Genomic DNA, 14849 nt, shown 5'->3' on the forward strand with positions numbered 1-14849 from the left:
ATTCACAAACTTTATCATTCTTCCTGCTTCTTCTTCTTGTCTTTTTCACCTTTCATGGTCTTGCTGCTCTGCTCCTCTTCATTTTCAGTGTGATGTTCTGTACACGTGTCACTGCAGAACAAATACAAGAACGTTCTGATATCTGTCAGAGACTCAATGAAAACCAGTAGGAAGGTAAATAAAATCAAAGATTTTCCAATGTTGACCTGTGAAAGCCAGCTGTTTATCTTAAATCTGAACGTTTCAGGGAGAATAAAATGACTTTGCACTTCCCAGTTACTGAACGAGGCAGTTCACTAAACTTATGAATGTCTGCAGTTCCCTGCGTACCCATTGGTCTGAAGTCGTCCCTTGAGCTCCTGTTCCTTCATCTTCTCCTTCTCCTCTTTCGCCCTCATCCTCTGCTCCTGCTCTCTCATCTTCTCCTCCTTACGGAGACGAACCCTGGAAGTACACAGCAGGTTAAACCGGTCATGTTCAAGGCTTTGACTTTATTCATCTTCTCAGTGATTTTTATATACGGTCATGTGTCCCTGCATGTCTGTATTGTGAGCACACTATATAGGAGTACCTTTGTACATCCTTCTCATTACATACGGGTTCTTTTAACTATTGTACATGATGTATAATGTTTTTGAAGGCTTAAAGTGGTTCTGTTATTTTTTTGCCACAGTTACAGCATTACCACAGTTTTTTTGACAATGTAACAAATTACATTAACTAATGTACTGCATTGCTTTTAATGTGCTCCCAATCTGCTGATCTCCTTTTTGGCGGCTCCATAATGTGCTTACATCTCTGTGCAAGCTCGTGATGAACCTCAGAATCACACAAAAAAAATGAACTGTGTCTTTTCAACAGCTCGAATCACACAGTGAGGCAGTCACATCATTTCAGAGAAATGGGACCTCGTTTATCTTTGGTCTCATGATGTGAACAGTGATACGGCCCTTAACGTGAGCTCTATTTGGACACACCGCCTTTGCTCAACTCATGGCTTCAGTGTCAGATGTCCTCAATAGGCCACATGAAAGGATGAGGCAAGGTCACACAGTGGTTTGACCCCAAACCTCTAGTGGTAATGGCACACTCTTTTTTTCACACCTTGGCTCATGTGATGAGGCAGATGATCAATTGGTCAACGACCCTCTTGAGGGGGTTTTAATGCCTGGGACTCTCCACTGTTTGAGAGAGGTGAAACGTTTTCATGACCAAAAACAAAAAAAATTTGACAGGGTTTCACAGGGGGGTGGTTATTTGTCCTCATCTGTAGGACAGACAATGAAGGAACTGGGTCCCTTAAACACTATGCAGTACAGAAGCCTGAACCAGTCTATTAACCAGTTCTGATGACTGAACATTGATTTCAATATTGACAAATCTACACTGCCCGATAGATAACCTTCACTCTTCAGCCAAGTTGTGTATATTTGTTGGTAAACTGTTCCCGCCCGTGTGTATATACCTATGTGCAGCCTCCTCCCTCTCCCTACGGTGCTGCTCAGCTCTAATCTCCCTCAGTTCGTGCCTCGCCGCTCGCTGCTCCTCCACACAGTCTTCAATCAAGTCTCTGCTGGACGCCAACGTCAGCACCTTCCCCACCAAAGCCTGCAGGATCCTCAGCTTTTCCCCTGTAGACAGCAATGCTGACTGATGAAACGTGCACACAGCACTATCACTGTATCATTATCTGATCTGTTACATATTCGCTGACTCTTGAACACAAAGCAGATGGTATCTGACCTGGGGTGAGGTCATACACTGCCGTGGACGATAGCTTCTTCAGCAGCGCTGGATCTGCCAGTCGCAGCTCCACACAAGGGTCGTCCATTACGGTGAACCCGCCTTGCTTCTGGTAGCGGAACTTTGCATTCCCGTGGTTACAGTCAGCACCAGACGCCAAAATGTGCAGGCGCAGGATTTCAGACAGCGTGCAGCTGTCTAGGTCGAGCTGCTTCAGACTGCAGCCCTGATGCAGCTGAGGCCAAGCTGCAGCCAATGAGGCGATAGCACTCAGAGCCGAACACGTGGGGTCAGAATCGTCATCCAGAGCGTCTGTCAGATCTGAAGGCACACGCATAGTAAGAACAAAAGACACATGACACACAGACTGTGCACACATGCAATAACGCAACACACGACACACACATTTATTATTACATAAAAGTGCACAGAGACGGCAGGCATGGTCTCCATGTGTCTCTAAGGTCAGGCAATGTATTAAAATTGGTCATGTCAAGGTGGAGCACAGCACCCTCTTGTGGTCAGCTACAACATAACTGAAGGTTGTAACAGGTGTATTCAACTAAACTTTAAAGAGGTCCCGTTGGAGAAAGTTCTTAAAGCAAAGGTCACCATTTCAATATCAATAATCAAATTCTGGTTTATTATTAACATTGAAACAGGTTTTAATCAGGTTGGTAAAGCTGCTGCTTAGTGTGGACTGCAGCACGTGACAGGTAAAAGTAACAGCTCAGCTATTAGCAGTATCATTAGCATTTTACTGATTTCATTGATCTGACAGTCGGGCAGTTTTTTATATTTATGATATTAATACGCACACACACACACACACACACACACACACACACACACACACACACGCACACACGCACACACGGGCGCGCACACAAGCACACGCACACAAGCATGCACGCACACACACATTACCCGACTGTCAAATCAAATGAAATCAGTACAGTTCAAAACTCTGACAGAAATAAAATGCATAGAACTGAACATGACCGCTGAAAAGTCTCACCATTCAAAAAGGTGAAAAGTGTGCATGTTCCTCAAGTGCAAAATTTAATAAAAAGGGAGGAAAAGTTTAAATTTCCCCTCTTCTGTTTCACATCCTGACTGAACCAACCAACTTTACAGACAATAAAACTCAACACAGCTTAACAGTTGTGAAGTTTTTGGGGGCTCACATTCTTCCCCTCTTAAGTATGGAGAGAATTTTGCTGTGACGCAAATGTTTACGATGCGATCGGCATGTGTAACACATTTTCAAATGTAAAACTATTTCCATACATATGCCCAAACCTGAAGAAATATCGATCATTTACACACAATTTATTAAGTTCAGCTTCATGAATCTGATCATTTTCTCTTTCAAAAACCTGTCTGTGTGTACAAGTGTCCACTTTATTTACAATAAACAAACAAACACAGGTACACAGTGGAAGGCCCGGTGTCCCCATGTTACACTGGGACTTGAACACAGCTCATAGAGAAAATGGGACAGCTTGTGGGTGTAAGGTTTTTCTTGTGTTTGTCAGTTTCCTGTAGTGTACTGCTGACAAAGACAGCAAGTGTGTCTGACCTTCAACCTGGTCTGTGGCTACCTCTTCCTGCTCCTCATCTAGAGCCTGAAAGATGGCTGTCAGGAAGAAAAACAGCAGCTCACACAGAGGACCCTCAGGATCAGAACCCACCAGAGCCTCCTCCAGAACCTCTGTAGGGAGACAACAGTCAAACATCGCAGTCAGAAAACTGTCAGAAACTGGAAAACTGTACTACTGAACAATAAAGGTCCTTCATCTCTGTATGTTAGAACTAACTCAATGTTTCACTTTGATATAGGTATTTAAAATCAAAGTTACCTAAAAGTAACTGAAGTCCCTTCTACCAATGACTGAGTAACAAAACTGTAGAAGTTTTAAATAAGTTAAAGAAAAGAATTTGTCTGTTTTGCAAAAAGTCTAATGGACTTTAAAAGAAAAGAAAATGAAAGAACAGGCAGCAGATTATAATTAGAACCTCCTTTATCTACATATCACTTTAGCCACAAAACAGCCCAGCATCACACGTAAGCAGTCTGGGAGCAGAGTACAGACAAGGACACACTGGAAATGTTGTTAAACAGAAAAGTAACACAGATTTCAGAAACATTAGTTTTAGTTGGGATGGTTATTGTATTTTGAACATAGAAACAATAACATTTCACTGAAACTGAAAACTACCAGAATCAAAAAGATTAGCCCACTGATGGCGACGAGCATCCTTGTTGCTGGATAACAGATGCAGTCATTCGCTGCAGTTTATCTCCTGAGCAGCCCAGCATGTTCTTTTTCTGCTAATCTCAGATTCGACAGCGTGGACCTTTGTTTTCACACCACAGGATTTCAAAGGAGGCATTTCTTTACCAGAAGCGATGTATGTACTGTCATCTCTGAAGACAAAGCAATGACCCAGACCCAGTTTTGCCGCTGACAGCTTAAGGTATATCCATTTCCTGCTTTGTGAGCGACTCTTTTAAATCCAGCCTGTTTAGTATGTTTTTGATATGCTGCTTTCCAAATAACAGGTCAAACCCCTGTCAGAGTTTTTATACTTGGGGGTTATCCTCCAATTTACCCAAAGTTTAAGCTTTGAGCATTACCAAGTTAAAACACAATAAAAAGGACAGTTTTTCAGGAATCTTGTATTTTTTTTAAATGGTGTGCAAATAGAAATAATTTATTCTTTATAAAGAAATCTAGTATGTTTAGAAATGCTATGTAGAAAATTCATGGCTCTGTTAAAGCATTTGTGAACCTTTCACTGGAGGACGGGGTTAATAACTCTGCTATCAACTGTAAGAGTATGTAGAAGTATTCTCACCCAGAGAGACCCCATCAGGGAACTCATCCTTCAGGTCAAAGGCCTCACCAAAGGCCTGCAGGAACTCCAGAACCATCAAAGCATCTCCAAAGAGCTCTGCTGGAAGCCGGGTTTTCACTGGAATTGGCCTTGGCAGCTCCTGGTGGGAGAAACAAAAGAAACGCATTCAGTAAAATTATAAATCACGTCAGCAGTAATGACACACGGTTATGTCAATCAGAGGTCATTAAAATCAATCAGTGTGTAACTTTGCCAAAACAATGTGGGACTCTGGTCTTCTCTGGTCCCCTCCCCAATCAGACCAGGAGTCACATGTTTAGTCACATGTTCTCCTTAAATTGCTGTCTGTCTAGGTGGTGTCCAAAAAACCATGTGGGCTTTATAGATAGAGCATTATGGCCCCGCCCCTCCCTGAGCCTGGTTCTGGTTTCTTCCTGTTAAAAGGGAGGTTTTCCTTCCCACTGTCACCATGTGCTTGTTCATAAGGGGTCATATGATTGTTGGGTTTTCTCTGTATGTATTATTGTAGGCTCTACCTTACAATGTAAAGCTCCTTGAGGTGACTGTTGTTATGATTTGGCGCTGTATAAATAAAACTGAACTGACTCATCAGTGTTTACAAAATGAAACAACTGAAACTACAACATAACTGCATGACACCAAAACTTGATTAATGCTTCTGCAGCAGCGACTCATAGAAGATGACATCTGATGCTGCATCTTGAACCCTGGTTTATAATCTGTTGCAAACATGGACACCATACTGACTTCAGTGACAAGTCACCACAGACAGGAGGGCACAGACTACAACAGAGGCAGCGGACAAACAAGCCACACCGTCCTCTTCTGATTTACATTAGACCAAGCTCCTTCTAAAAGCATGTCTCACTGCTCCTCAGACAACAACAGGCACTATTGAGTCACTCTCTCATGTAAAGATAACAGTGCATGGATAAATGCAGGGATATTTTGTCAGTGAGGAACAGTGTAACACAAAACAATGAGGAAGTGAAAGTTTTCACATCCCGAGTATTCAGACACAGCATTGCATTTGCTAATGTTTCTTTTTTTAAATGTGAAAACTGTGTTGTATACTGTGTAAATGACTTCCACTCGCTCTCTTTCCCCTGTACCGACACTAAAGTTTCAGTCAACATGCTTGTCCAAATGTGCTCATGGCAGAGGCGGTGCATTCATTGACCTTCAGGTCTTCACACTCCATGTCCTCTCTGGGTTTGCTCCAAAGCTTCAGCTGCTCTGCGTATTTCTTCTTCTCCTCCTTTAACTTCTCTCGTTCCTGTGAATCAGAAAACATGTCTCAACACTATTCCTGTAATTTTTTCTGATGTGCAGCTTTAATCATCAGATGTGCAGCTACATCTGATGATTAAAGACACTTACCCGGTCTTTCTCCAGCTTCCTGCGCTCCTTCTCCTCCCTCCTCCTCTGCTTCTCCTCTTCAAACCTGCGTCTCTGTTCCTCCCTTAGCCTTTCCTTATCCTCCCTCTCCCTCCGCTTGGCTTCTTGCACCTCCTCCTTTTCTTTCTTCAGTCGCGCCTTGTCTTGAGCTGCAGCCACCATCTCCTCCCTCTGCTGTAGCAACTTCAGTTTCTCCTCTGCAGCTTTCAGTAGAGACGAACTCGCCTGAAAACACAACGTTTACATGCTTTATTTGTACACAAATGTAACATTTCAGGTTTACCTAATGACAGAGTAAACTGCAGACACCACTGACACTCATTCCTGTTATACAGTTTAAAGGGTGCACACATATACTCTGTGTCTAAGGATGACGTTTATGTAACCTGGACCAAATAAACCAGATCATCTTGTGGACACAGAAACTTTAACACAAACATGGAAACTAACATGGGTGAGTGGTTTCCTCAAAGATCAGTTTTGCAGCAACAATTAATAACAAGACTTATGAAGAGTTTGGAGTTTTTAATGGAAAACATAACAAGATAGAGTCGGCATGCGTTTGTACCCTGCTAACAGCAGTGTCTCAGGCTAATGTCACCAGCTCACATTTATAAACATAACGTTTAAGTAGAAGTTGTCGTGAAACTGTGACATTTCAAAGATAGCATGCAGGGCGTGCCTGTCCAGCTGATTAGACACTTAAAAACACTGTGGACTAATCTAATCAGATTTCATTGATGTACAGCATCAGTGTAATAATCCACACATCAGCTACTTCTAATGCCTGTCAAAAAGCTGCCACTAGATAGCAGCAGGCCCCTCTGCCTCTCATTGGTGTGACTAAATGCAGACATGTGTCAACCCTCATTCTTCCCAACGCCCTGCAGGAGCAAACTCAGCTCTACACCTGGAAGGCGTTTGGCAACCACAAGTCTACAGGAAAACACCGTGGAAGCTCTGAGCACAGAAAAACAAAGCTTTCTGTTGAATTTACGCTCCCAGTTTAAAGTGGGGTTAAAGCTGTCACTACAGCTGGTGATCAAAGTCTGACTGGTTAGGGCTCCATGTTTTAGTAATTAAGTAATCGGATAAGAAATACTTTTGTCTCACTGTTTCATTTTAGAAACTGCAGAGTTTTAAAGTTGAACTGAATGAAACAAAAAAATAAATAAAACTAAAAAAAACCTTTGATTGTATGTATGTACCTAGAAATAAATTTTATATATATTTTTTTTTTTTCCCGTCCCGTTTGGATCTTTAGCCATCAGAATTGTTGTCTTAAGGCCAAGAGAGATGCCAAGCGGATTTACTTTACCAAGTGGATCATCATGGCCTTGCCATATTGGTCCATTTGATTGACCTTTATTATAATTATGTATTTATTTTATTTTCGGTTGTTACAGTCGGGACAGACATGACTGGGGGATAGGACAGGGAGAAAGAATGAAAGAAAGAGGGGGAGAAAGAAAAATAGAGGGGAGAAGAGATGGTGAGAAAGGGGAGAAGAAAGAAAGAAAAAACAAACAAAACACCTGGATCACCTGTATGGAGAAAAAAAACAGAAGAGAAAACAAACAAACAAAAAAGAGCAACATAATAAATACAGCACCATCACAATAAACTAGCTAGCAGTAGATAACAGTAGATACTAAATATTAAATGTTATTGTGCAGCACGCAAGATAGACAGCGCACAATGTGCTTTGAGGTAGCAGCCAAGAAAGGTGTAGTTTGTGTCTGTGAACACCCGTGTGTACACCTGTGTGGATAAGCATGCTTGTATTCCAAAGGTTTCTCCATGTAACGATCTGCTAGGGAGTGTGGGGAGCCATAGCCCCGTCCCCCAGGGCATGAAGCAGGTATGGAGGAGATCCAGGCCCCAGACATCCAGAGGCCCCAGAGTACGAGGACCCAAGGAGGACCACCAAAGGGGGGGAACCGTGCCACCCTCCTGGGAAGAGCTGAGTAGAGCCCCAAACGAGAGGTCACCCAGCAGCCACAGAGCAGAGGCCAGAGGGGGTTGCAGTGGCGTGCCCGCGGGCTCTGCCGGCAGCCAGCTGCGCCAGAGAGGACCGAGCTTCAGGCCCAGAGGCCAGAGGACACCCCACTCCCCGGAAGGGGCCCAGCCGGGCCACAGGCGCCAGGCCCCGCCAATCGGGCCGGTACATACATGAGTGCCCAGCCCCAGTCGACAAGAACCACCAGCACACCAACGTCTGAGGGCATCAGCCACCGGTAGGGAGTGTGGTGAGGGGAGATAGGCCTCCGTACTTTGGAGGGCCTGAGATGTTCCCAGAGAGGTGGAGTCTAAGACCCAACCTGACATATAGACACAGACGAACAGGCGCACGCAGACTCAAACGTGTATTCCCACCCCCACATACACAACCAAATACTCGGCACTTACCCAACGTGTAGACAGACACAAATAGACACTGCACAGACAATCACACTCCCCAAACATACTCTATATCCCAGGTCCAGATACCCCCGCCCCCAGAGGGGCAAGCCGCACCTAGACCCAGGAGGTGTAACCCTTCTCTCTGGGGTGGAGGCAAGCGGACCGCCTCCTTATCTGCAGTAGTAGGGAGGCCCCGCATCACAGACCCCAATCTGACGGCCAGCACCTCCTCCCAGCCCCCCAGCCCTGACGGCCAACAGAACCGGGGTGAGTGAAGACCCCAAACCCTCCCTCTGCCCGCTCATATGTAGTGTTGCTGTGTGCTGTTCTAAAGTGCATTTAAAACACAGGAGGGCATGGTGCATCCTGCCAGAGAGCAGCACGGCTCCTCCCGAAAACCCTCAGTGTCTATATGCATTAAAATTGAGGGTAGGGCACCAGCGCCAGAGGTGGGTTGGAATACACCGACCATCCTCTGGATGCTGTAAAACGTGCCCACCCCCAAGGCCCTATATGTATGTGTTATGTGAGAGTGTGAGTAATGTGGATGTCTAGGTTGCAGAATAAAATTGAGGCACAGGTGGCCAGAAGGGGAGTGCCTCCCCTGCACCCTGGTGACATATCTGCACCCCAAGCCCTGCGTGTGTGGGTGGGTGTGGTAGAGCGGGAAGAGGGAGGTAGCTGAGGATGGGGAGGGAAGCTCCCCCGCTGACCCCAGTAGGCACCCCCAACTCTGGAACCCACCAGGGCAAGGGGGCCCACCAGGGCAATTTATATATTTTTAAAAGAAAACATTTTCTTAAATGCAAAAATAAATGAATAAATAAATACATAAATAAATAAATACATAACCTCCTGTACAGACAAAGGTCAAATTCAAATAAAAGAACAGCAGCCAGGTTTCTGTGCTGCTGAAAGCAGACGTTATGATGGTGTACACATCAAGTAATAATTCAGTGTCCAGCCTGACGAGGCTTCAGGTCAGTCGCTCAGGGTTTAATGGGCCAAGTACATTTTTATTGGATTGTGAAAAGATATTAATTTATATTTTTAAATTATAGTGAATCTCAATTAATACAATATTTTATATTATTTTACTTTTAATCTGAAAAATGTTACTAAAACCTTGAAATACATATGACCCCCTTTAGTCTCACCCCCGTTTCCTGTTTCTCGTTAACGGCTCCATGTTAAACTGTGCTGGCGTCATCATCACTGCTGCTGTTGTAATATCAGCGTTTTGCTTTAAAACCCGTGTGGGCCTGATGCTGTCAGACTTTTTATTCACACTTATGGAAACAGGCTCCATCTTGACAAACTGACCAGATATTTAAAGATTATGTCACTACATTCTCTGCTAAAAAAAAAAATATTAAAAGTGTATTTGGTGAAGCACAAACAGGCTATTTCAAAACATCAAGTATAGTTTGGGTGACTTTTACACGGTCGGTACAACATCTGCCCCAATTTGTCGATCAATGTCAAACTCCACTGTCCCCTCACTGGTCACCAGCACAGAGCTGCTTCATCCTCTGGGGTCGCATCCAAATCACTCGACCAATTTAAGATGACATATCACTGAGGAGCAGTCTCCATTTCAACTTGTACTGAAGATGTGGACTTTAAACTATATATCAGTTTTTAAAATTGTGTTAATGGGCCACGTAAAATCAGAGTTATGATAGAAAAGATATGTGAAGCTTTTTCCTGAATACTATCATCATGTTTAGAGCGGGAAGGACAGGCTCACAGGCACACTCTGCTCGCACTGAACCCGTTTACTATTGGTGGGAAAATGCACCACGTCAAACACAAGAAGAATGGTATGACCACATGTGATATTTGGTTGTTTAGGAAGAGGAGAAAGTTTTAGGAGCGAGTGAGCTTTAGCGAGATTTGAGACGAGAGATTAGTGCCACAGTGTGTTTGGAGTGTAGTCGTTTGTTTTGTGTCAGAACAATGAAGACAATACCAAATGTCACAGTCGCTGCCAAAAAGCCACCAGAGGCCGTTTGCAGTGTAAACGCAGGGGAGTGATACACCTGCTGGCAGGCCTGTGATTGGCTCCTCTGTCTTGTGTTGGACAGAAACTATTTTTTGGAGTGGCACAAATAAATTCTGTGACAGCGAACTGTTCTGTAATTTTATTTTTAGTAGTTTGAAATTGTTGTACAAAAAAAGACACTGGCTGCATTTTTAGGTAAATAGTTGCATATAACTTTGCTGCTTCCAAAATCTGTGGATGTTTTTAAAATTGAGAATTTCTCTTAGCATTTCATGATGATTTTTGCATTTTCTTGTGATTTAAGATCAACTGTATTAATGTCAAAATGAAAAAATGACTGTAAATTCAGAAATCAACCAGTCTTGGACTTGGATGTGCCGACTGTCATTCCTGCTGCTTCACACTCGGCTGCAAACTGCTCCAGTGTAAGCTGGAGGTCATAACTTGATGAGGCCAACGTAGTGAACTTTGAACCGGTGAACTTCTGCCGCCGCACCGTCCAGAGCATCCTGACCAACTGTATAACAGTCTGGTACGGGAGCTGCTCTACCTCGGACCAGAAGGCGTTTGCAGTGAAAACCACCCAGCGCATTGCCGGAGCACCACTTCCTGCCATAAATGACATCTAAAGGAGGCGGTGTCTGAAAAGGGCTGGGAAAATCATCAAAGACCCCAGTCACCCAGCACATGGACTCTTCACCCTCCTGCCCTCTGGGAGGCGCTACAGGAGCCTCTGGACTAAGACCACCAGGTACAGGAACAGCTTCTTCCCCACAGCTGTCAGACTCCTGAACTCTGCGTCCTGACATCTGACCCACCTTAAACTCATGGACTGAACATAAACACACCCACAACCACCTACACACACACATAATGGACAAAACAAACAAATGGACAACTGTACCCTCATACACACAATAACAATATGGACTGAACCACCACTCACAACCACTAGCACTTTATATAACCACTGTAGAAATTAGCCACATATCTCACTGATCTAAACTGCACTACTGTAATGCTGTACAGACAATCATTCTGTACAATCTGATAATTATAGTTCTACAACTGTTTAATAAAACTCACAATTGTATATCTAAAATCTGTATAGTTTTCATATTTATAACCATACGTATAACCTGTCCATAGCCTGTACACATTTATAGTTATAGCATATTCATATCATACCTTCATACTGTGTACATTGTAACATACCTATAATATATCCATACTCTGCAATATATCTATATTACTGCTAAAGCACTTTCTGGATGGATGCAAACTGCATTTTGTTGCCTTGTACTTGTGACATGTGCAATGACAATAAAGTTGAATTCTATTCTATGCAAGAAAACAAAGCGGAAATCCTGAAGCTACTAAAGTGGAGATCCACCAACACCTGGTTAGACACCTGCTGATGGAAACTATGAACAGAACTAGGGCTGTGCGATATGACCAAAATCTCATATCCCGATACAAGACATTTATCGTCCTGACAACGATATAAATCACAAAAATGTAACATTTTCTGTAAATTCTGTGAATCTCGGGCAGCTCGACTTGCGTGAAGTGTTTCCAGCTGGGCGTCGTGTACCTGAGTCGAGTGTTTTAACCGATGCATGAAACGATACATTTTTAGACACAAGTTGTAACGGCCGCCATTTTCTTTCAAAGTTTGAGTCTAAGGTTTATTGCCGTAAACAGTTTATTTTACGACACCACGAAACAAACAATAGACGTTTTTTATATTGTCATGCGATATATATCGTTATATTGAACAGCCCTAAACAGAACCTGTGACAAGCAGCTGGAAGTCCACTGGGAACAAGTCCAGCATACAGCAGACATTCAGACCAAGTTCTCCCTGCATTTGTATGGGACCATTCCTCCTGAATCTGAGGGCTGACCAACACGTGGACTCACCTTTCTGCCACAGATTTTCTTGAAGAGCCGGAGTAACTGAGACATATAACCTCAGCTCTGGGATACAAATACAAAATCTTTCATTGACCTTCAACCGAGGATGTGTGGTCCTCCTGTGGACAGGGGGGCCTGCCTGTGGACGGGGGGCCTGCCGGAGAGGGGACCCGGGTAGCTTCTTTGACCGGGCCCCAGGGGCTAAGGGCCAGCCATCAGACTCTGAAGCCCGGCTTCAGGGTAGGACCCCGTTAATCCTTTGTCACCCCCCATTAACCCTACTGTATGCCAATGCATGATAACTCATATGTACCTGTCCAGGTGAGTCACGCCTTCCACATTTAGAGGAGGGGCTGAAGGAGAATATGGGGGGCTCATCAGGAAAGAAGTGAGAGAAGGTCTGTTTAGACAGCTGGTACTTTGCCATCGAGGAGGGCTGAAACACAGCGAGAGACAACAGCAAGGTTGTGATTAGGGTGCTGAAGGTGCAGGTGCATCAGATGCTGACTTTAGCAGTAACATTCTCACCTTTAGTGTGACGATTCCACTCTGAGGCTCGCAGTGCTGCTTGAAGAGTAGCTTCAGTCTCTCTCTGGACAGAGCGCTTTTCTTGCGACTTAATACAAAATAAATCAATTAGTTTAACAATGAGAAACTACTTTCTCATCACTTCAACTCAGCCCACATCAGTGTTTTATTAATGTGTCATGCTTCACCTTTAGAACATGTATAGTCAAGATATGGAACAAAACACTTGATACAATTCCAGCACTGAACAGTGAACAGACAAGGAAGTCCTCTCACAACACATCTTTAAATGGCAGCAATATCACATCGATTTAGGATTAAGTGTCTGACACAGAGTTTGTATGTTCTCCCTGTTCTGGTATCCTCCCACAGCCCAAAGACCTGCAAGTTAGGTTCAAATCACCAATTACCCCATCTACTGATGTAAGGACGATAAAGTAGTTGAAGCCAATAGAATAAAGAGCTGTACAAATGTTAATTACAAATATTCTGTCATTAAAGTCATTTCAGAGAGAAGACTACAAAAAGCTGAACATGAGTGAATGAATGTTCATCAGACGGGTGTTACAGATATCAGGTGATATCCAACAGCAGCACACGTCCTCAGTTTACTATGGCTACCTTTTGCACCACACTGGCTTCTTCCATATGAACCTGAGCACAGCTGCTGCCCCTGAAGTATTACACAGTAATACTGTTACTGTACTAGTAGTTACTGTAAGAAATTTGTGTTTCACAAAGTATTATGTACCACGACGTTTACCCCGTTGAACGGAGCTATTTGCAGATTGTTATTTTATTGCATTATGAGAATACTTTCCATGGTCCCCGAGTTTTACCTGGGAGCTTCTCACCTGATCTGATTGGCTTTGACGGTGAATGGCTCGCTGTGTTTGTTCTTCATCATCCTCACTGTGTATTTAAACACTGATGGACTCAAAGACTTCTTCCTGCTAACACACACACACACACACACACACACACACACACACACACACACACACACACACTTTAGATCACACTTCAGTAACTTGAGATCGTAACATTGGCATGACCTTTCACCTACTGACCCATTGACTTGTACTGTGGAACTCTGGAAGGCGCTGTGCTCGTCATCACTATCACTGATGACAATCGTGTCATCGTCAGCCATCTTGCCGTGGCCGTTAACGTCTGGTGCTCGACTAACACTGGAGTCAGGCAGGTGTACCTGCAGGATCTCACACACATATCTGAAAAGCAAACACAGAAAATGACCTCACTCCACCTGCTTGCACCTTTGCTCTTTAACATAGAAAGATGGAGGCTAACAATCTGTAAGTACACAAACATGGATATATTTCTAATGTGTACCTGGCTCCGTTACATCCACTGACGTCCACCACCTCCCCAGGAAAGAACCGGTCTTTGACAAAAGTATAGACGTCCTCACAGAGCTCTGTCAGCCTGCAGCATTGGCTCAAAGCAGCAAGGTGGAGCAGAGGCACCACCAAAGACTGAGGGAAGCTCTCCAGACTCTGCCTTGCCCGCCGCTCACTCTCCACTGCCTCAAGATAAGTGAGTCCCGCTCGCCCCGTCAGAGCACAGCTCCACACCAAGCTGTTACACAGAATGGTCCTCTCAAAGAACTCACTGAGGAAGAGGAGGGTCACAATCAGATATTAATGCGCACACAGCCTCTTTATATTCAAGTCCAGTTTCTAGAAACTCCAAGTATGCTTACATACACACATCAAGTATCTCTCATCTCGTTCACTGTCCTGTATGACATTCAGAACTTATCCAAAGACCAGAACCCTGCAGACAGTTCTCTGTAAGGCAGGATTGACAAATATGACCCCCATCATATGCTGGTCGAAATTATTTTAAAGTTTTTCCCCACACAGTCATTTTATTTATTTGGCTGTCAACTGCTGTTCAGTCAGTTACTGATCCCAGTACCAACTCCACCAATGGACTCCAGCCGGTGATG

At 43.9% G+C, this 14849-nt stretch overlaps 1 protein-coding gene across 1 annotated transcript in view; it reads right to left on the reverse strand.

Annotated features, from left to right (window-relative positions):
* The window catches only part of baz1a (bromodomain adjacent to zinc finger domain, 1A), a 37651-nt gene that overhangs the window by 15097 nt on the left and 7705 nt on the right, over positions 1-14849 (reverse strand). The window contains exons 3-15 of the mRNA XM_063496734.1: positions 14231-14509; positions 13948-14109; positions 13732-13830; positions 12878-12965; positions 12663-12785; positions 6007-6249; positions 5807-5902; positions 4606-4744; positions 3326-3457; positions 1744-2064; positions 1466-1631; positions 331-444; positions 50-111 (exon numbers count right to left, since the gene is read on the reverse strand). Of these exons, the coding sequence (XP_063352804.1) occupies positions 50-111; positions 331-444; positions 1466-1631; positions 1744-2064; positions 3326-3457; positions 4606-4744; positions 5807-5902; positions 6007-6249; positions 12663-12785; positions 12878-12965; positions 13732-13830; positions 13948-14109; positions 14231-14509 (2024 nt within the window). The remainder of the gene's footprint in view (positions 1-49; positions 112-330; positions 445-1465; positions 1632-1743; positions 2065-3325; positions 3458-4605; positions 4745-5806; positions 5903-6006; positions 6250-12662; positions 12786-12877; positions 12966-13731; positions 13831-13947; positions 14110-14230; positions 14510-14849) is intronic.

This window comes from Pelmatolapia mariae, linkage group LG16_19, assembly GCF_036321145.2.
Source record: "Pelmatolapia mariae isolate MD_Pm_ZW linkage group LG16_19, Pm_UMD_F_2, whole genome shotgun sequence".
In the NCBI taxonomy this organism is placed as follows: domain Eukaryota; kingdom Metazoa; phylum Chordata; class Actinopteri; order Cichliformes; family Cichlidae; genus Pelmatolapia; species Pelmatolapia mariae.